The sequence below is a fragment of the Crocodylus siamensis genome, chromosome 3 (genome assembly GCF_052110815.1).
Source record: "Crocodylus siamensis isolate JL-2025a chromosome 3, ASM5211081v1, whole genome shotgun sequence".
NCBI lineage: Eukaryota > Metazoa > Chordata > Crocodylia > Crocodylidae > Crocodylus > Crocodylus siamensis.
The window spans coordinates 47,729,802-47,751,241 of record NC_143397.1 but is presented as its reverse complement, the minus strand read 5'-3'; the positions used below and the strand labels follow the sequence as shown (position 1 = coordinate 47,751,241).

The 21,440-nt window shown below is 44.2% G+C and overlaps 1 protein-coding gene across 6 annotated transcripts in view; it reads left to right on the top strand.

Moving 5' to 3' along the window:
• The window catches only part of ARB2A (ARB2 cotranscriptional regulator A), a 408,135-nt gene that overhangs the window by 48,854 nt on the left and 337,841 nt on the right, over positions 1-21,440 (top strand). For 4 of the 6 annotated variants that reach the window (XM_090038271.1, XM_090038274.1, XM_090038272.1 and 1 more), the window contains one exon: positions 11,316-11,416. The exons of 1 other annotated variant lie outside the window; for it this stretch is intronic. In XM_090038271.1, coding sequence (XP_089894397.1) covers positions 11,316-11,416 — 101 coding nt within the window. Of the gene's footprint in view, positions 1-10,098; positions 10,302-11,315; positions 11,417-21,440 lie in introns of all 6 variants that reach the window. One more of the 6 variants, XM_090038275.1, reaches the window with a different exon arrangement.

Sequence of the window (21,440 nt, the reverse complement as noted above, 5' to 3'; positions counted from 1 at the left end):
TAGGGCCTTTGATGGGTGGGGTGGGGCTTACCATTGCCACCTCCTCTTCACTAGACAACAACCCACTTAAGCTGTGGGCTGCAGCAACAGGTGAAGGAGGGAGGGAGCAGACTAGCTATGGGTACTAGTTCCCCCTCGCCCCTCTTCCGCCTTCTCCCCATCTTCTTGCTGCTCTCTCCTGCTTGCCCTGCTGCCTTCCTGTTCCTGAGGCATTGTGCCACTTATCTTCCCCACCGGACTGCACCCCATGCTAAACATTAACTGGTAATGCATTACCAGTATAAATTTACTTATCATTCAGATGTTTAACCTTTCACATCTCTCTTCCATATGGTCTTCCTGTATCGCATCCGCTGCTGCCAGTGTCAAAGATGGGCCTATTTGATGCTATGAGGTTATGGGTTTAGGCCCATTACAAAAAAACTGTAAGCTTCCCTTAATAAGAGAGGCTACTGGGGATGCATCAACTGATTTCTTGGAACAATTAAAAAGAAAACAGGAATAAAAGTCAGGTCATAGGTTAATAACAAGGGATCTGGAAGGGGACACTGAGCAGAGTGTACCGGCCAACGCTAACTGCCTCCTGAATGAGTCAAGGGAGCCTGTGGATGCTGATCAGTGAAACTCTGCGTGAGATATGAATGGAGTAACAAGGCAACCCCATGCTTATCCAGGTTCCACCCTGGCCAGACCCTCATTTCCTGGCCAGGTTGGCTGGAGTCAGGTGGAGGTTGATTAGGAGGTCCCAGGGCTTGATGGGGCCACAGACAGGAAGTGCATAACAAAAAAGGTGTGGGGAGAAGTGCAGCCAGAACCTCAGCAGGAGTTTCTGAAGGAGGCAGAAGAGGGGCTGCAATCTGGTGCACTTAAGGTAAGCATGTGCCAGGGCCTCCCTCTGTTGGCAAAAGGGGCAGGTGTTGGGGAAGTCCATAAAGTGCACCAGGTACATGTCCGTGGCAACTGCTCTGTAGACAGGAGACAGGCCTATTTGATGTGTCAGTAAAAATTGCGTGGGTTATTGCCCATTACGGAAACTATAAAACTCTCTGAATGAGGAGGGCCACTGGGGACACATCAACTGATTGCTTAGGACAACAAAAAAGAAAACGGGAACAGGAGTGAGGTTATAGGTTATTAACCAGGGCATTGGAAGTGGACACCAAACAGAACACACTGGCCAGTGCCCACTGCCCCCTGAAGGAGTTGAGGGAGCTTGTGGATGTTCATCAGTGAAACTCTGTCTAGAGACATGAGCGAAGAAGTGCCAAGAAAGCAGCCACAAACTTGCCTGGCTCCTCCCAGCCAGAGCCTCCTTCCTGGTCTTATACATGGCCAGCTTGGCCAGAGCCAGGGGGAGGTTGACCAGGAGGTCCTAGGACATGGTGGGGCCATGGACAGGAAGTGTGTAACAAAAAAGGTGTGGGGAGAGTTGCAGCCAGAATCTCAGCAGGAGGTTCTGAAGGAGGTAAAAGAGAAGCTGCAACCTGGCATGCTTGAGGTAAGCATGTGCCAGGTCCTTCTTCTGTTGGCAAGAGGGGAAGGTGTCAGGGGAGTCCGTAAAGTGCACCAGAAACATGTCTGTGTCAATGGCTCCGTAGACAGGAGACAGGAGTTTGGGTTAGATGGACCATTGGTCTGACCCAATATGGCATACCTTAAGTTCTTATAATGAAGAACAGCGAAGATCCAGAATAGAAGCTGTTACAGGGGCAGAGTCTATGGCTCCCTTCATCCATCCCTCTTTGTCAAGAAAATGTCCACTTCACAAGGCCAGCTTCATATTTCCTTTTGCTTACCCTCCTTTTTGACCCTCTGACTCTTATCCTCTTGCCCACTAGACAAGCTTCAGCAGAAGAGAAAGATTTATGTTCTCAGTCTTACGTAGCTTGCCTGCATATTGCCTGTTGGTTGGGCCATTCTAGTCCAGGTAGGAGTCTAGGTAATGGATAAGAATCCAAACCTGTTGAGACCAAGGTTAATACAATCCAGTTTGTGGATGATATATTGGGGTTTTTGTTTGCCATTTTGTTGTTCAAGGATAGCTATTTTGAGGTAAGAATGTCCATAAACGTTAAATGCTCTGCTGTGGATTTTGAGAGTTTCTGGAATTGATGTTGAATTAACATCCATTTTTTTTTCTGGAGGATTGGCCCATGTGGCCAATATAAGCTGTGGAAGCACTATAAGCAGGTGATGGCATACTTAGTCGTCATGCCAGATGACAAAGCTAACATATTTAACGATTTCTTTGCCTCTGTCTTCCTAAGTAGGGACCGGTTCAGCCACCTCCCTGCTGGGCCCCCCTCGGGCCCCGGGAGAGACACGCCTGGGCCAGGGGTTAGCGAGGAGTTAGTTAGGGTACTTCTGGAGAGGCTGGATGTGTTCAAGTCCGCTGGTCCGGATGATCTTCACCCTAGGGTTCTACAGGAACTGGCCGAGGTCATTGCGGGACCCCTGGCGCAGCTCTATGAGCACTCGTGGTGCTCTGGTGAGGTGCCGGAGGACTGAAAGAGGGCCAATGTGGTCCCTATCTTCAAAAAGGGAAAAAAAGAGGACCCGGGAAATTACAGGCCAGTTAGTCTTACCTCAATCCCGGGTAAGCTCTTTGAAAAAATTATCCTGGCACACATCCAGGAGGGCCTTGCGGGGGAATGCATGCTCAGGGGCAACCAACATGGGTTCATCAGTGGCAGGTCTTGTCAGACCAACCTGGTGGCCTTTTACGATCAGGTCACCAAATCATTAGACGCAGGGGTTGCTGTGGATGTAGTCTTTCTGGACTTCCGGAAGGCTTTCGACACTGTCTCTCACCCTGTCCTCATCAAAAAGCTGGGAGACTGTGGTGTCAATGCCCACACAGTCAAATGGGTCGCTAACTGGTTGGAGGGCCGCACCCAGAGGGTGGTAGTGGATGGGTTCTTCTCGACCTGGAAGGACGTGGGCAGTGGGGTTCCGCAGGGCTCGGTCCTCAGGCCCGCACTGTTCAACATCTTCATCAGTGACTTGGATGAGGGGGTAGAAAGCACCCTGTTCAAGTTTGCTGATGACACTAAGATGTGGGGGGATGTGGGTGCACTAGAAGGGTGCAATAGGCTACAAGCTGACCTTGACAGGTTGCAACGGTGGGCGGATGAGAATAGGATGGGGTTTAACACTGATAAGTGCAAGGTGTTGCACATGGGGAGGAAGAACCAGCACCACACTTACAGGTTGGGGAACTCCCCTCTTGCCAGCACGGAGATGGAAAAGGATCTTGGAGTCGTCATTGACTCCACGATGAACATGGGCCAGCAGTGTGGGGAGGCAGTCAAGAAGGCCAACCGTACCCTGTCATGCATCCACAGATGCATCTCGAGCAGGTCCAGGGAGGTGATCCTCCCCCTCTATGCGGCACTGGTCAGGCCGCAGCTGGAGTACTGCGTCCAATTCTGGGCGCCACACTTCAAGAGGGACGTGGACGATATGGAAAGAGTCCAGAGGAGGGCCACTCGTATGATCAGGGGTCAGCAGGGCAGGCCTTATGAGGAGAAGCTACGGGACCTGAACCTGTTTAGCCTCCACAAGAGAAGGTTAAGGGGGGACCTTGTGGCCTGCTACAAACTGGTCAGGGAGGATCAGCAGGTATTGGGGGAGTCCCTGTTGCCCCGTGTGCTGCCAGGAGTGACCAGGAATAACGGTCACAAGCTGGCAGAGGGTAGGTTTAGATTAGATATTAGGAGGCGCTACTTCACAGTCAGGGCGGCTAGGGCCTGGAACCGGCTTCCAGGGGAAGTGGTGCAGGCTCCTTGCCTGGGGATTTTTAAAAGGAAGTTAGATGAGCACCTTGCTGGGGTCATCTGACCCCGGTGCTCTTTCCTGCCAAGGCAGGGGGTCGGACTAGATGATCTGCCTAGGTCCCTTCCGACTCTAGCTACTATGAAACTATGACGTTGGTGGAGGAGTAGGTAAACGTATCCAGATGTAACAATTTGTGTTACTTAGTCCAGCGATCATGTGGTCTGTGTTGATGAAGGGACAGTGTAGCAAGGTCTGGAGTCTTGGTGAGAATTGAAGTTAGGTAGTCTGATAGCTCTTTTGAGGTTGGGAGGCTGCCTGTAAGCTGGCCCCCAAGGATAGTTTGAAGTGGTTATTTTCTTGGAGGGGTTAAAGGTAATTAAATGATGTGTCTAATGTGTTTAAGCTAGAGGGTTTAAGTGACAACTGCTGGGATGCTGTTCATGTCACAGGGTTGATGTGAGGTTTGGGATTGTATTGTAAGTATAGGCAACCATTGTAGATCCTTGAGGTGCCCAGTCAGTGGGATTGGAGCAGATAAGAGGTGTAACATAGTGCTTAACTATAGAGGATGATTTAGTGGTTTTCTTAGCATGAAAGCTGGCATGGAGGTAGCTGTAGCAGTTGGTCATTGTAACCAAGTTGTTGCCTGTAAGCATCTTTAGATAGGCTTTACCCTCTGAGCAGTTTTCCAGCTTGCCTCAGCATTAAGCAGTGTCTTTCAGTTGGAGGAGGAGGAGTCCTCTGTGGCTCTGGCCTTCATACAGTGGGCTCGCTCTTCACATAGTTCACTAGTTCAGATTATGACTGCGTCTTTCACATTTACCTTGCAGCTCTGCTTTCTGGGGTTTTTAACTCCCAGTGAGCCACTCATTAGCCGCCTTCTCACAGCTGTAGCCCCTCAGCCAGGCTGACTGACTCCTCTTAAGGGGACAGGCCACCCTGTACAATTAATTTCCACTACAATGTGATGGAAATGTGGCCATTGCAAAGTTTTTGCAGTTGTGTCCAAGAAGTGAATTTGCTGGGTCAAGTATTCCAGAGCCTGCTTGATGGAGGTGTGGAAGCTGTTAAAGTGCTGGTGGGATTTCTCTAGAGATTCCTTCCCATGTGTCCACATGATGAAGATGTAATTGATGTATGTCAGGTGTACTGGGGGTGGGGATGGGAGGGCAGCTTAGGCAGACATAGACTTCAAGACCTGTCATAAATATATTTATTGGTGTTGGTACGTGGTACTGGGGAGACTGTGCATACCCATGGTTGTGTTATTCATTTGTACACACAGGGATTCTCCAAATCTGAAATGGTTATACATGAGGACAAAGAAGGAGAGTTTCGAAGCAGAAGCAGTTCCTTATAATGCTTCTTATGGCTTGTAACACATCCTCATGAGAAATGTTCGTTCCATGAAGATGTGATATCCATTGTAGCTAATGTAATGTTTTCTGGAAGTTTGTTAACGGGGTCCAGTCTCCTGTTGAAATCTGTGTAGCCTTCAAATAGCTGTGAGCTCCTGTGGTATATGGAAATAGGATAGTCAACACAGCCAAACAATTTCTTCACGATCGCACCAGTGTCAGAGTCAATGGGGCATCCTTGATTGCCAGATTTGTGGATCTTGGGTAATAAATAAAAGGTGCCTGGCCTGGGCTCCTAGAGGGAAGCATAAATTCTCTCCTGCAGGTCCAGAGGTAGAGTCTTACAGAGGTTGTGTAGTTCCCTCTCAAATGGTTCTGTGGGAAGAAGCCTGTAAAACTTATTGTTGGAAAGCTCTGTGTCAGAAGCACAACCTGGACATATGGGGTTGAGGACTGTGCTAGGAAAATCATGAACCAGGAGTCCAGAGCTGCAGGTTTAGTCAGGATGTAGGCAGGGACTAGGCAAGGATACAAGCCAGGAGAAGGTTCAGGTTGGAACTAAGCAAGGTGGCAGGTTAGGAAGGGCTATAGGCAATGGCTGAGCAAGAGTCCAAGGCAGAAGATAGGTGAAGGTTCAAGGGAGACAGACATATAGACTAGGAGTTCACAGAGGGGTTTGTATAGTGGTTGAGTGGCCAAAGAATAGTAGGAGAGTGGCTGCTTATCCCGGTTTTTGTAGCCATGCTGGTCATTGGGATCAGCTAAAGGTAATCAAGCAGCTTAGAGTCAGACCTACACAGGAAATGAGGGTCAGCTTGTTAGCCAATCAGTATGCCTCCTTCTATGATTCCTAATAGCACCTCTCAGGGGCCCTCGGACCTGTTTTCTTGGGGTGTATTCTGTGGAAAGCCTTGATCAGTTCTGAGGCATGCATTTTCTCCATGGGTTCCCATCACTGATCAGTAAGGTGACATCTTTCTCACTCTGTCAAGTAAAATAGCTTCCCACATAGCCATTTGGAGTTTCATACCCCTCTCTGTGCCACTCCTAGCCTGTACATCTGTCTTCTGTGAACCTTCACCTACCTTCTGCGTTGGACCCTTGCTCTGCTGAACAATATTTTCATACAGGGCAGTGGTGGAGTACTTTTCCTTGGGAAGTGTTTTCCGTATAGGGCTTAAGGGGAGAGATATGGAATACCAAGTGGATTTTCATGGAGTTGGAGAGCTGAAGTTTGTAACCATCAGGGTTGATCTCAGTGATTTTAAAGGGGCCTAAGAATCAGTGATCCAACTTTGATGAAGGTCAGGAAGAGTGCAGGTTCTGGGCTGATAACCAGACCTGCTCACCGATGAGGAAGGCAGAGCTGGTCACCATGCCTGCCTCTTGTAAGTTTCTTTAGCCTTTTGTAGATGGTGTAATTCATGCTTTATGTGATGGATGTAGATTACAAGACCTAAGACTGCTGGGATGGAGGATGAACAAGGAGATTGGGGTGGGTACCTGGGTCAAAATCATAACTGAAAAAGAAAGGGTTCTGTCTGGGGTAAAGTAGGTGACCATTATTATAGGTGAACTTGGCAGCTGGGTGAGAGCCAGTTGTTTTGGTAATAGTTGATGAAACAACATAAATATTGCTTGGGTGTTTGGTTTACTCTATCTGCCCATTAGCCTGTGGGTTGCATGTAGCTGAAATTATCAGTTTTTACTTTCAGTAGCCCAAAATGTTCCTTCCAGAAGTGAAACATGAATTGCTAGCCTCTGCCAGACACCATTTCCATTGGCAGGTTGTGGAACCCAAAATATGATCAACGTAAAGAGTTTCATGGTCTCCTGAGTGGCTGAGACCACCTGGGCTACAATAAAATAAGCCATCTTTGTTAGAGAATCCACTACCATAAAAATTGTAGTAGTCCCTTCAAAAGGGTAACTCTGATAAAGTCCATGGATATAATCATCCAGGGTTGAGTCAGGGTGTGTAGGGGTTGGAGAATCCCAGGGGTTTGGTATGAGGGCCATTGGTGAGGGCACAAATGACTTGACATATCTTTTAATGTCCTGTACAAAACTGCCATGAAACTAGTTTAGAGATCTAGGGACCCCAAAATGCCCTGCCACAGGGACGTCATAACAAAACTGGAGAATTTCAAGCCTTGGGTGTCTGGCAGGAACATAGATTATCACTACCCCATCACTGAACTGAAAATCCTTCCACAGAGGAAGTTCCAGGACTGGGATCTGCTTTTATATTTGTTGGACATACAGGTTCTGAAGAGAAAGATCTTGGATCATGGTCATTAATCCCTATCCCTGAGTCCCAAATAGGAAGTGGGATGGGTTCAAGATGGTGGAAGGGAACATTGGATTCCTCTTGCCTGGAGAGGGCCACCTGCCTTTTGTACCTGAGCAATACATGATTACAAAATCAAACTAGTTAAAAGATAAGGACCAATGGATTTGACATTGCTTCATACAGTTGGCAAAACAGAGCTACTCAAGGTTTTTGTGATTGGTGAGGACTTGCATGGGAAACTGGGCTCCCTGAAAACAATGATACCATTCCTCAAACACAGCTTGTTTGCCAGGAGCTTCTTGCCCCACATAGTGTAATCTTGTCCTTGAGACAGATGCAGTAGATTTCCTGGTCCCAAGTGCTGCAGCAAGATTGCTCCTAAATTGGAAGCATTGGAAGGGTTTTTGTAGGGTCAGGGTGGACAAAGAGAGGGGCTAGAATGAAAGCCTTTAGGTGCTGGAAGGCTTCCTGAACTTCTGGGGTTCACACAAATAGTGTCTTCTTTTGGTTGAGGGCAGTGAATGGGAACACAGTTTGTGAAGAACCTTTGATGAGATACCAATAAAAGTTAGCAAATCCCAGGAAGCATTGAATCCCATAGAAATCCCTTGGGGAAGCTCAGCCTGTGACAGCTGCCCATCTAGGGCACCTTTAGTCTTCCCAAATAAATGGTATATCCTAATAAAGATATGATGGTCCAGTTGAATTCACATTTTTCATGTTTGGCATACAAATGATAAAACTATCTCTCTCAAGGACCGCATAGCCATACTGATCATGGACTTCCTAGATTTCAGAAAAAATCAGCACATAGTCAAGGTAGATAATCACAAATTGGTCAAGGATCTCTCAAAATACATTATTCACAAAATGATGGGGAGCATTACAGAGACCAAAAGGCATTACCGGTTATTCAGTACGTCTATAATGTGTTTGGAGAACAGCCTGGTTGTCCTCATCCAGAATCTGAACTAGATTGTAAGCTTCCTGTGAATCCAGCTTGGTGAAGCTGGGCATCATGTAGATGATCTAATAGTTCTAGTGGAAGGGGGTAACTGAGTACCAGGTAGTCAATACGAGGCTACAAGAATCCATATTTTTTTTCTTTGAAAAGGATTTAGGGGCCTCTGCTGAGGAGGTCAACAGGTGAATGAATTCCTTATCCAGGTTGTTCTGTAAATGCTCCCTTAGGGTATGGAGCTCCAGGTATGACAGTAGATTTGTTCAAAGGGCTGCACATCAATAGGACCATTGTACATACAACAGAGGGGCAAAAGATCCACTTGGTTTTGTTGAAGAAATCTGCCAGTTGGCAGTACTTGGGATGTATGGACAGTAGGGTTTCTGAGTTCAGCAAGTCAGGAGCTCAGATAGTGGTGAACATTGCTAAGTGAGATGGCACAGAAGGTTTCAGGTCTAGGGTCTTCTGAAGTGCAGCCTGTGTCATCCCAAGACAGAAACAGTGACAGCATACAGAGCCATTCTACCCACTGTGTTTGCCACTGGATATGAGTCTCAGAACAATAATAAAAAGTGGGGACCAAGTCAGGTTAAACTGGAGGATTTCCTAGTATCTATAGTTACCATCAAGGCTAGGGACAGACATTCAAAAAGCCTGAGCCTGAATTGATTCAATATTTTCAGGTTAGTCTAACCTGGCTAGGCTGAACTGGTTTGTAACCAGACAGACATTCTCTCTGGACTGAGGAAATGCAGGCACATGCCTGCAGTGGCTCAGGCTAGAAGCCAGGGGGCCGTAAAGCAGCCCTTCCTTCCCTTCCACAGAGCTCAGCTGAGTGGGGCGTGGCCAAGTCCTAGCAGGACTTCTGATTAGGGAGGTCTGCCTGCACCATTCCAAGCTTTTCCCCTTGGGCTGCTCAAGGGGCGGGAGTGTTGTCAGCCCCCAGCCCTGGACTAGCACCCTGAGGCGAGAGGGGGTGGATGGAGTGCGTGCATCTGTTGATGATGCAGAGCTTTTCAATCTCCCTCCCTGCTTTGTTATACTGTCTGCAGCAAATTGACAGGCAAGCAAGTCAGTAGGGGCCTGATAAGTGTTTATCACCTCATCAGCAAAACAATAGCCTCTTTTCATTAGTTCAAACTCTTTTCGTACAACTGACCTGTTGATTAGCTCCAAAAGCCCTAAGCGGTCACTGTTCTGTCTGCCTGTCCCAGTGAAATTGGAGACACACAGATGCAGACAACTCTCGGCATTAGCTAGCATACCAAGTGCGTAGGGTCCCATGAGGCTGGGGTCTGTGGTGTGGGAGATAGGAAGGAGGGAGGCGGGGATTCCTGCTTGAGCAGCAAACAGCCGGGGGGGGGGGGGGGAGTAGGGCAGGGGGAAGCCAGGTAGATCCTGCTGTGCCTGCAGTCTCTGCCAGAACTCCAGCCAGGGAATGGAGGGAAAGAGCCAGGTCTGCTGAGCAGAGAGCCCTGCCCAACCCAGAGGGCATGCCAAGATGCTGGGGGAGTCTGGTTTATCTTAACCAGCAAGGGGTCTGGGATAGACATTGCATAAACTGGTTTGAGCCAAATCAGTTAAGTCTGATACTACATTCAACCAGGTTTATCTCAAACTGGTTTATGTGCACTGAACATCTGTTCTGTTACAGGTTTAAACCAGTTTCTGATCATTTAAACTGGTTTATGTGTAATGTCTGTCCGTAGCCCCAAGGAGCAGTTTCCATGGTGATGGAGCCAAAGGACAGAGGTGATTCATCAATGGATTCCATGGATTCTGGAGTAGGTTTGGGTCTAACAGGAATACGGTGGGACGTGGCAAATTCAAAATCCTTAAAGTTATGAGATGATGAAGTTTCAAATTCACCATGGCTGGCTGGTGGAGGACAGTCATGACTGGATGTTGGAGGGTAAGAAAAATTTGTAACTGTGTGAGATGGGATCTAAGTGCTGCAGGAGTATGTAAAGATATTCCCGTGAGGCTTGAAACTACAGTGAAGGGTTGGGTGTGTGTGTGTGGGGGGGAGTGGTAGTGAGATTAGGCTTTGCAGAACAGATGGCAGCGAAGTGCCCAGCACCTCCAGATATAAAGACTAGTTGCCCAACATTGATCTTTCTCAGCCTTGTGGCCAAGTAGTATCCACCTTCATGGGCTCACTAAGAGAATGGTCAGATCATGGATCCAATACTACCAGTGTAGGTCCTCCTCAGCCTAACTCAGCACTCGCACTTTGTGTTATGTGTGTTGTTTTGTCCATGACAACAGTTTCCCCTTTATCATCCTATTGTATAATAATATCAGCTTAGTTTTTAAGGCTGATGATTGCTCTCCATTCTGCAAAACTGCAATTGTAACATAAGTGTTGATTTTGTGATAGGCTTCCCAGTTAGATGTGGAGATTTCCTCTTGGTAAATGGCTGTTACATGTTTCTATAAGCTAATTTGTTCTTGTTTGCTGTATAGAACCCTGATGAGGGTTTCCTCAGTTTCTCAGATTAGGCTCTGTGGTTTGTAAAGCAAAGTGGATTTGTCACCTTGATTTCCTTGGGTATGATGATCAGTTGCTTAGTTGGTTAGTACAAATCAGATTTGTATCTCCATTTTATTTTACTTCATAATATTTTGGGACATAACTATTACTTACAGGATAGGTTTCTAGAGGAAATTTGGGCTTAATGCTCAGTCTGTAAGCTTTTGTGCTTCTTTTAATTTAATAATGAATCTAAACTGAAAGTGAATGTGGTGATAGACTTGCTTTAGTGCTTTGGGTTTAAATGAACAGTTTGATAATTGGGGAGAAAGCCAATGACCATAACTCTGCTTTTAGATGTACATTGTTGTATTTTCATCAGTGAATTATTAACTCTGCTTTTAAAACTCTTAAAATGTAGATTTAAATCTAATAATATTGTTTCTTTTATAGAGGGGCAATTAAGGCATACAAAAACCGGTGAGCCATTTGTTTTTAACTACCGTGAAGATTTGCATAGATGGAACCAAAAGCGCTACGAAGCTCTTGGAGAGGTATATGCCGTGTGAGTGTGTGTGTGTGTGTGTGTATGGGTGGGTGCATGTGTGAGAGAGAACATTCCTCTCTATGATAAAAAAAATAAAGATAGAAATGAAATGATTTTAATACATATTTAAAAAAAGATTAATTAAGACTGCAGTCATTTTGCACAAGATGTTTCAGGATTTGTGGCACACTAATGCACTAACAGTAATTTAAATTCTTTGATATTTTTAATTTAGCATGTAGTAAACCTTTGACCTTTTTTGTGTTTAATTTAAAATATAGTTAGGACTGTGCAAAAAGTAAATACTTCGTAAAGTATCAGATGGTTTTTAATATATAATTTCTCCAATATTTCTCTCTTTCAGCCAATATGTGAAAACATAGTTCATGTGATATCACTTTGTATAAAGGAGTATGTTGACTGGTCCCAATGAATTCTTTTCCTGGTTCCAGTAGGATGATAAGAGTAGTCAGATTTGCTGAAATAGTTAATGGTTAAGTCATGACAAACAGTTAACTTCTTCCCTTTGCCCATGGTGCTTTCATTTTAGATTTATATTGTCTGTGGTGTTTATGTGTATTTACATTAAAAGTAAAAACAAACTTTTAAATGATTATAATACTTTCTCTTAAAGTTTAGAAAGCGATTGCATTAGCTTGACATGAAGCAAAGTCCTTGGCTTCATTAAACCTAAGAAAATACATGGCTGGTTCTGTATTGCTCTGTCTTTATCCTTCCTGGCCAACAGCAAAAGTGATTTGAGCACAGTGACTGCTGAGTGCTTGGTTCTGCCATGATCATACTACTTCTTGGAGTCCTTCTCTGAAAAGGAATTCTTAGCACAAATCAGTGTTTTTTCTTAACGCCTCTTTTTCAAGCTCAATATTAGAATTGGCCATGGCAAAATATGTCAGAAAATTTTGTGAACCACCTTTGCTTTTGCTCCTTGCACCTTGTCCTCTTTTGCTGGTGTTACTGCGTAATAAAGAGTGCCAAATGTGTTATTTAAAATGCTTTGCTTTCCATTCCCTCTGTTAATTCTAACTACTGGAGTGGATTGATTATAAACATACTAGAACACATTTTATCTTTGTAGTATTTTCTTCCTGTTCAAGTATAGCAAAGTTAAAATATCAAACAGATTCCATATCCAGGTGTGACAAAGAAACAAGTATAAACCATCTTGAACTAATTTTTTGGACAGAGTAATTAAGAAATGTAATTACATTTATTGGAAAAGAGGGTTTGTTTGTGTTTTTGTTTGTTTTTAGTTTTAGTTTATCTGGTGTTTGTGCTGGTTCCAATGGTGTACATACTAGAACTAAACATATATACTTACATAGTCTTTATTAGTTATAACAGGAATTTTTGTGTGTTCCAAAGGGAAAAGATTTCTTAGAATGGTATCTTTTATTGGACAAACTATAGACATAGACATAGATCTATAGTTAGTCCAATAAAAGATATCACCCTAAGAAATCCTTGCCGCTTGCATAACTTCTGAACAGTAACAACTACATCACTATTGTACATTCTGAGAAATTCTGTAGATGCTGTACACGTACAATGTAATATACAGACACTGTACATATGCAGAAGTAAGCAGAGTGGCTGTCGTCTTTTCTTCCTGATTGACTGGAGAGCACAGATGGTTGGACCCACTGATGTTGTAGACTGGAAAAGAAGAGAAGGAGTTCTTGTAAAGTCAAAGGAGTATGGTCTGGGGAGCTCTACTCAAAGTAGGGCTAACTGAACATAAAACAGGATTTTGGAGCAATTTTTATTGGTCAGGAGCAGGGCTCGAAAGAAAGAAAACTCTTCCTGCAGATTGGAGAGAATGGGCAGGTGATAGAGAAACCCCCCCCATACCTTTTCACATCCCAAACACATATGATACTTTTTGTTGGTGCACCTCCGGTCAGAAAACATTTAAGTTATGTAGCACAGAAATGGGGAGCTTTTAAAAGTGTATATATATAGAATTTTGAAACACCTAGGTCAGAAAATTCTTACAGATTTGAAATAAACCAAATACAATGTAATTAAATATATTATTGCTGTTTTTCCACTGTTGCAAAAGTCTAGTCCTAACTCAGAAGGTAGGGGCCTTGAGCATAATATAAGTCAAATTTATCATAAAGTAGATTAACCTTAAAGGTGCTTTATGTAGTTACTTACTTTGAAAAGGTTACTATTCCGAATTCAGGGTAAAACTATAGTTAAGTTCTCTAAAATGTTAAAATGGGATTTCTTTTACTCTGCTGGTTCTTTAACTTAAAGATCTGCTTGGTTTCACAATCATTACAAAATAACTTTTCACATGCTACTAATTTGCTTTTTGGTTGCAAAGAACATCATTTGTTTGAACAACTAAGAGAATGGAGCAATTTGCATAGTATAAATAGAAGAAAACATTTAAATTAATGAGAGCATAAGCAGTGTGCAGCTTACAGAATAGTTTCTTACAGTTGAACCAAAACCTGATGATCGGCCACATGTATTATATGATAGGATTTATGGCCCAATCCAGCAAGCCAAACTCCTGTGAATAACCTCCGTTGAAATACTCTAGTGAATAAGAGTTTCAGGATAGTCAGAAAAATTTGTAGATTCGCAGCAGGGATCTTTTGTAGTTGCATTGATAATTAGTTCCTGTTTCTTTGCAAATACAGAGGGTTTTTTAATGACTTTTCCAATGAACTTTGACTAGCTGACTAATAAAATAAGTATATAGTCTTTACCATCAATTAAACAAAATTATGTTGATATGCTTTGGCCTTTTCACCTATCTTTTTTATTTTTAATGGTAGTGAAGTCTTATTTTCTTGGGAGTACGGAATATTTTTTTTTCAATTTAGTACAGAATTTGGCTTCATAGTATAGAAGACAGTTCACTTAACGAATGGCACAGCCTTGAGCGCAAAACAAAGTTACTTTAAAATGTTAATATTATATTACTTATGCTTTCCAAATCTTTCATATTGTTCCATGGTTTCCATTTTTTTTTTCTGCTCAATTTTGTGCCTATTTTCTATTGGCATTTAGCTGTATTGTTGTAAATGAGCTCAAGCACTATTTAAGCTTTAAGTATCTGACACAGGCAAGGACTTTCTAGTCCTTAAACTGTTAGAAAATGCCAAATAAATTGATCATCCATGCTTAAAGGGTGCATCCAATAGTATGTTAGATGTTAAGACTGCAAAGTAAATATTCAAAAAAATTACTAAAAGTAAGGTTGCAACTCCTTGCTAAATGTTAAGTTCTAGTTTCAAGCATGGTGGCACTAAAGTTCTGAGTGACACAAATTTAATTTTAAAAAAATGGTAAAACTGATATTTTCCCATAGCTTCATTTTTGGAAATGAATTAACTACATTTTCTTTAAACTGAAAAAAATCGTTTGACAGATGACAGAAATTGGTAAATTTAATTTCAGTTGGTAAGCTTTACTATAGGCTCAAATGCCTGTACTACCTCAAAGTTTGAGATTGGCTTCCTTTTCCTCCCACTATGTTTGTACCTGGAAATCAAAAGGTTTGTTTTCAAGAAAATGTCCCTAATAAAAAAGGTGAGGAATACAGAGAAAATGTAATAAACTTGAATATATTTTTACAGTTACTTTGTACTGTCAGAAAGCATTTAACTGTTAATCTGTTTACCTTCACCATTTTTTTGAGATCAAAGGAGATGGGGAGACAATCAATCATATTTTAGTGTGATAGTTTAGGAAAGAATGAAGACCACTTAATATTACCTCGGAAAAGTTAAATTTAAATATAAATGCATGCCTTGGCTGCATGCAATATTCATTTGCATATGTTAAATCTACTTTAAAAGTCTGCGGCTTTTAAAGACTTTTTACTGAAGATATTATGTCAGATGTGCATCAGTGAACTTTTCTAGTTTGTAGGCAGCAATTGGCAGTAGGTTGGTTCATCAGAGTGACATGACAGTACTCAGAGGGTCCAGAGATAGTTTCATAATTATTGTTAGCATCTTTCTTGAAAGAAGTGATGATTGTCTCATAAAACCCAGATGGGAGTATGTTACATTGTTGATAAATGTGTTGATAAATGTGTTTTACATTTTTAAATTGATAAACAGTGAAAAGCAGAGCAGATACAATAAGGCAGATGGTTGTTTATAGAACCACTGGCAAGTTGCTGTGATTTGAAGAATGATACTTATTGTTTTAAAGAAAAAAAAGAGAAATTTTGGGAGGGGGTTTTTAGCAGGGTAATCATGAGCTTTTTAAAAAGAAAATGTTCAGCAGCTTTAGATCAGTCAGATGCATTTCTCACCATCTTGGATCATACACAGTAGACTTTGAGAATGTCAGGATTTAGCAAGCTTCTTGCATACTATTCTCATGTAGTTGAAAGGCTTGTGGATAAAAATCAAGTGTGAAATCTTCCGATATTTTAATAGCATGCTCATTATAGATGTGAATAACATGTAATTTTGTTCAGCCTCTATTTGTTCATTTTAGTTGTATTGTTTTGAAATACAAACTTTTATCTAAATACGTTACCGTCTGCTTTCTATTGCTTCTGGGAAGAAAAGCAGATATTAATTACACAGCAAGATGATATTTAGTTATTACTTGTCTTATTTAATTGTTCACATTGCAAAACACAGAATAGGACATCTAATTGAAGATTCATAAGAGAATTTACAACAAACAAACAAGAATGGAGGCTATAGAGTCTGTCTACTATTTCTGGGAGAAGAGGTGAACAAAATAAGTTGTTTTTCTATTAGCTAGAAAGTAAAGGCAGTATATATGCAAAACAGACTTAGGACAGACTACTGATCAAGATTTGCTCTCGTGTCATCTTCCCTTTGTGTGTTTCGTTCTCCGTGTTACTGATGGAAAAGGGAAGTTTCTATGTGGAAGATGCATCCAACTGCAGAAAAAAAAATCATAAATTTTTCCACCATGACCTTGCAATAATTACATCTTTAAAAATATGCTAATATTTAATATCTATCCTTTTATCTGAACTGTTAACTCAAAGTTAATGAAATGTTTATACTTTACTGAAATATCAGTCTGTTCCCAGAATCAATAAGGTTAATAGTTATCTGCCATCAGCAGTAGACTTGCCTTTTACAATATTCCTGAACCATATTGAGATATAGAAGAACACTGGATATTCAGATTCAATAGACTAGGACTTTTGCTTTATACAAGATCCACCTGTTGTGTAGGATTTTTCCACTGGGGTGTCTTGGTAGAATTAGCTCTTTCTTGTTTCAGGTGTATTGTTTTATATGCTTACCCTTCTCCTGAAGGAGCCTCTTTCTTTTACTTGTCTAATTTCACCGAGAGTGATTTTAAGGGGCTGATACTGATAGACAATTTTTAAGGAGGCATATTGGCTGATAATCTGATTTCCGATTCAGCTGCATCCAGCTGGGAACTGTGATGGAAGGGAAGTGGGGTGTGGGAGGGCAGATCAACACCCCACAGTGAGGGAGGGAGTGGGGCAGGGGCTGGGGCAGGGTGCAAGATGGAACTGTGGCTCATCTGGGAGGCACAGGGGAGGGAGGCATGTGCCCCCTGGAACTGCACAGAGCAGGGTGGGTGGGCTATGGCTGTGGACTGGAGTTGGGGCTGTGCCAGCCTCCTCTCGGTGGGGGTGGGGCTCAGGGTGAGTGATGGTGGCTCTGGGAGGTACTTGGGGGCTGCAGCCGCCCCAGATTTCGCCATAGTTCTCCCAGTCCCAGCACTGCCGCCACCCTCCTAGGGCAGCCTCAGCTCAACCCCCACCTTCACCCACGCACTGGGAATAGTCAGGACTGCCCTGGGTGGGTGGCAGTGGTACTGGCAGGGGGGATTGAGAGGTGCTGTGGTAAAGTTTGGGTGGCTGTAGCCCCTGCATAGCCCCCTCCCAGCGCTGCTGCCCACCCCAAGCCTAACCCCCACTGAAAAGAGCCTGGCACAGCCCCAACCCGCTGCTGCAGCCTACCTGCCCCACAGATACAGGGGGCATGTGCCCCCTCCCCCTAACTCCTTGGATGAACTGTGGCTTCATACCGCACCCTGCCCTACCCTGGCTGGGCAGCACAAGGCCCAGTCTGTGCCCCAGTCCTTACCTCACTGCGGGGCCCTTGATCTGCCCCCCATGCCCTTCTTTTCCCCCTCCCCTTCCACCACAATTGACTTACCAGCTGCACTTGGCTCTCTGTGCTGCCAAGCTGTGCTCTTTGTTACCTACATGTTGTGCTGCAGCTGCACACATGCACAGGCATTTATTAGTCAAAGTTTTGGCCACATCGGGCCAATTTCTGATACAGCCAATTTCCTTTATATCAGTTCCAATCCAATATTGGACCAACGTATGGGTGCTCCTCTAAATTTCATGAGTTCTAGATGTGGGGAGCAACTTCTGAGAATGGTCTCCCCTGAGTTTTCATCTTTTAATGTACTGATGGGACTTGAATGAGGTTGATCTCAGTTGACCTTAGGGATCACGGTGATGTGGAAGGGAGAAAGCTCTCTGTCAGTTTGTAGGGTCCAGACTGTTTAGGACTGTATAGGTCAAAACTAGTGCATTGAATTGTGTCTGGAAAACTATTGCGATGCAGTGCAGATACTGTAGAATTGCATTTATATACTCCTGGTGATCTCTTTTCATAAGAAGGTAGATTGCACCAGCTGCAGCTTCCAGCTCGGTTTCAGCCCTGTATTGAGCACATTGCAGTAGCCTAGCCTTTAGGTTACAAAGGCAGGAATGATGGCTGCCAGATCCAAACTTGAAAGAAAGAGTTGCATCCCTCTCACCAGATGGAGCTGGTACAAAATGGTCCTAACCACTGAAGATCCAGGTGCAGTAGAGGATTCAGAAGCACCCCAAGGCTGTAATCCTGTGTGACATGGGGAGATTGAACCCCATCAATGATACAAGGCCCAAACCACTCCCCTTCTGCCTCTTCCCTCCCAAGCAAGTGGCCACCACCATACCTATTTGCTGTTGATCTCCCTTGATGAGTTTGTAGGCAGCCACCAGGTCCCCCCTCAGCCTCCTCTTGCTGAAGCTGAACAGGTTCAGGTCCCTCAGTCTCTCATAGGGAAACTGTTGCCCTCTCACCAAGAGGGTGGCCCTCCTCTGAACCCTCTCTAGGCTGGCCACATCCTTTTTAAAGCGCGGCTCCCAGTACTGGACACAGTACTCCAATTGCTGCCTGACCAAAGTCGCATAGAGGGGGAGTATCACCTCTCTGGACCATCTTGAGATGCATCTTTGGATGCATGACAAGGTATGGCTGGCCTTGCTGGCTGTGGTCTGGCATTGGCAGCTCATGTTCATCTTGGAGTCCATAATTACTCCAAGATCCCATTCCGCCTCAGTGCTTTCAAGAGGGGAACTCCCCAGCCTGTATGTATGCTGTGGATTCCTTCTCCCAAGGTGCAGCACCCTGCATTTATCTATTTTGAACCCCATCCTATTCTTATCTGCCCACTTTTGTAGTCTGTCTAAATCAGTTTGCAGCCTGTCTTTCCCTTCAAGTGTGTCCACCTCGCCCCACATGTTAGTGTCATCAGCAAACTTGGATAGCATGCTTTCCATCCCCTTGTTCAAGTCACTGATGAAGATGTTAAACAGTGTGGGCCTGAGGACCAAGCCATGGGGTACCTTGAGGTACCTTGCTCACATCTTGCTGGGTTGAGTACAACCTGTACACTGCTACTCTCTGGGTGTGCCCCGTCAGCCAATTTTTTACCCATCCAACTGTGCAGGCATCAGTGCCACAGTTGCTTAATTTATTGATGAGGATGGGGTGAGAGACAGTATCAAAGGCCTTCTTAAAATCTAGAAAAACTACATCCACGGTGACACCATCATCCAAGGATTTAGTTACTTGGTCATAAAAGGCAATCAGGTTGGTCAGGCAGGACCTGCCTTTGATGAACCCATGCTGATTGCCCCTGAGCATGATCTCCCCTGCAGGCCCCCCACAGATGTGCTCCTTGACGATTCTCTCCAACATCTTCCGGAGCGCTGAGGTGAGGCTTACAGGCCTATAGTTACTTGGGTCCTCCTTCCTCCCTTTCTTGAAAATTGGGACCACATTAGCCAGTTTCCAGTCCCCTGGCACCCTGCCAGATGAGTACAAATGCTCATATAGTTTGGCCAAGGGTTCCACGATGACCCCTGTCAGCTCCCTCAACACCCTTGGGTGGAGGGCATCTGGACCTGCAGATTTAAAAATGTCTAGCCCTTCCAGAAGATCCCTAACTATATCTGTGCTGACTGAAAGCCTGACAGAGCTATCCCCAAGATTGTCCCTACCTCTGGTAGGTGGGATGTCCTGGTCCCTGTTCAAGAAAACAGAGGCAAAGAAACTGTTAAAAATATCAGCTTTCTTGTCTGGTGTAGCCACAAGATTACTATTTGCGCATTGCAGGGGCCCTACATTGCCTGGTGCCCTCTTCTTGCTCCCAATGTACTGAAAAAGGACTTTCTGTTGTTCTCAATCCTGGATGCTAGCCTGAGTTCCATCTCTGCCTTGACCTTCCTAATAGCCCTCCTACACTCATGGGCTGAGGAGGAGGTTTTTAAGCCCTTCCAGAGGCATTGGGTGTTGGCTATAGCCTAAGCTGGGGTTTTTGACTGGGGTGTGCCAGTATTCCTGCTGGGGCCAAAGCCGGAGGTTCTTGGCTAAAGGGACTTATCTCTTGGCTCAGGGTCATACCGACTGCCATATTTGGGGTCAGGGAGGAATTTTACTCCATGGTTAGATTGGTGTGGACTGTGGGGGCTTTTGCCTTCCTTCATAGCAGGGAGCATGACCTTCTACCTGGGACCTCTTGAGCACATACTAGACAACATTTTATAAAAGCGGGACATTGGCTGCTGTGGTTCCTCTGCTTTACCTGTGATAGGTTCGGGTGCGAGGTCTATGTTGTGTCCGAGTTGATGGCAGTCTTAGGTAGCGTTTAGCTTATGGTTGTATAGGATGGCTTAGATAGGGATGATCCTGCCTCAGATAGAAGGTTGGACTAGATGGCCTCTGGAGGTTCCTTCAAGCTCTATTTTTCCATAAGTTTATAATTAATTCAGCAGGGCCAGATGAGATGCACCTTAGGATTTTGAAGGAAATGGCTGAGGTAATTTCAGAACCATTGGCTATCCTCTTTGAGATCTTATGGCAGTCAGGTGAGGTCTCAGATGTTTGGAAAAGGGGAAACAGAGTGCCTAACTTTAAGTGAGGGAAGGAGGAAGATCTGGGGAATTACAGACCAATCACCCAGACTTTGATACCTGGAAAGATCATGGAGCAGTTCCTCAAGGAATCCATTGTGAAGTACCTGGAGGAGAACAAGATGATATGGAACAGCCAGCAAGGATTAACTAAGAGCAAGTCATGCTGGACAAACCCAGTTTTCTTCTATGATAAGGTGACAGGATCTGTGGATGAAGGAAAAGCAGTGGATATGATGTCATCATTGGTGGCAGCAATCCCTCAATTTGAGGATGATTGCTAATATTGCTCAGACATCCACACACCATGGCCAGCCCAGCGAAGTTGGTGCTTGAGGATCATAGACTCAAAGCTGGTAACACTGGCTTCAGGAAGGATGCTGGTCTTTGTACAGTGATCTTCCCATTTGATATGGAGGATTTTCCAGAAGCATTGTTGGCGATACTTATCCAGGCTCTTGAGATGACAGTTTATTTGATCACTGGTTCTAACAATAACAGAGTTAAGAAGGTGCCAGTGCTTAGAAAGATGATGTCTCTGTGTGGTGTTGTATTTGTCACTCTATCTGAAGATGGAGTTCATGATGGTAAGACTGTGCTCCATGTATTTGCTCAGAAGAAGGATGTCACTGGTGTTGGCTTTCCCTACTCCTTCCTTCCCAGTGGTGTTGAAGTCACCAAAGATAATGTTCTTGTCCTTCTCACAAGTGTTAGTACATGATCAGGGTTCTTTGACATCATTATCAGCATCAGGCTTTGGGGCATACTCACTGATGATGGTGACATTCTGGTTGTTTCTCAGCTTAAGACATGGGGACATATG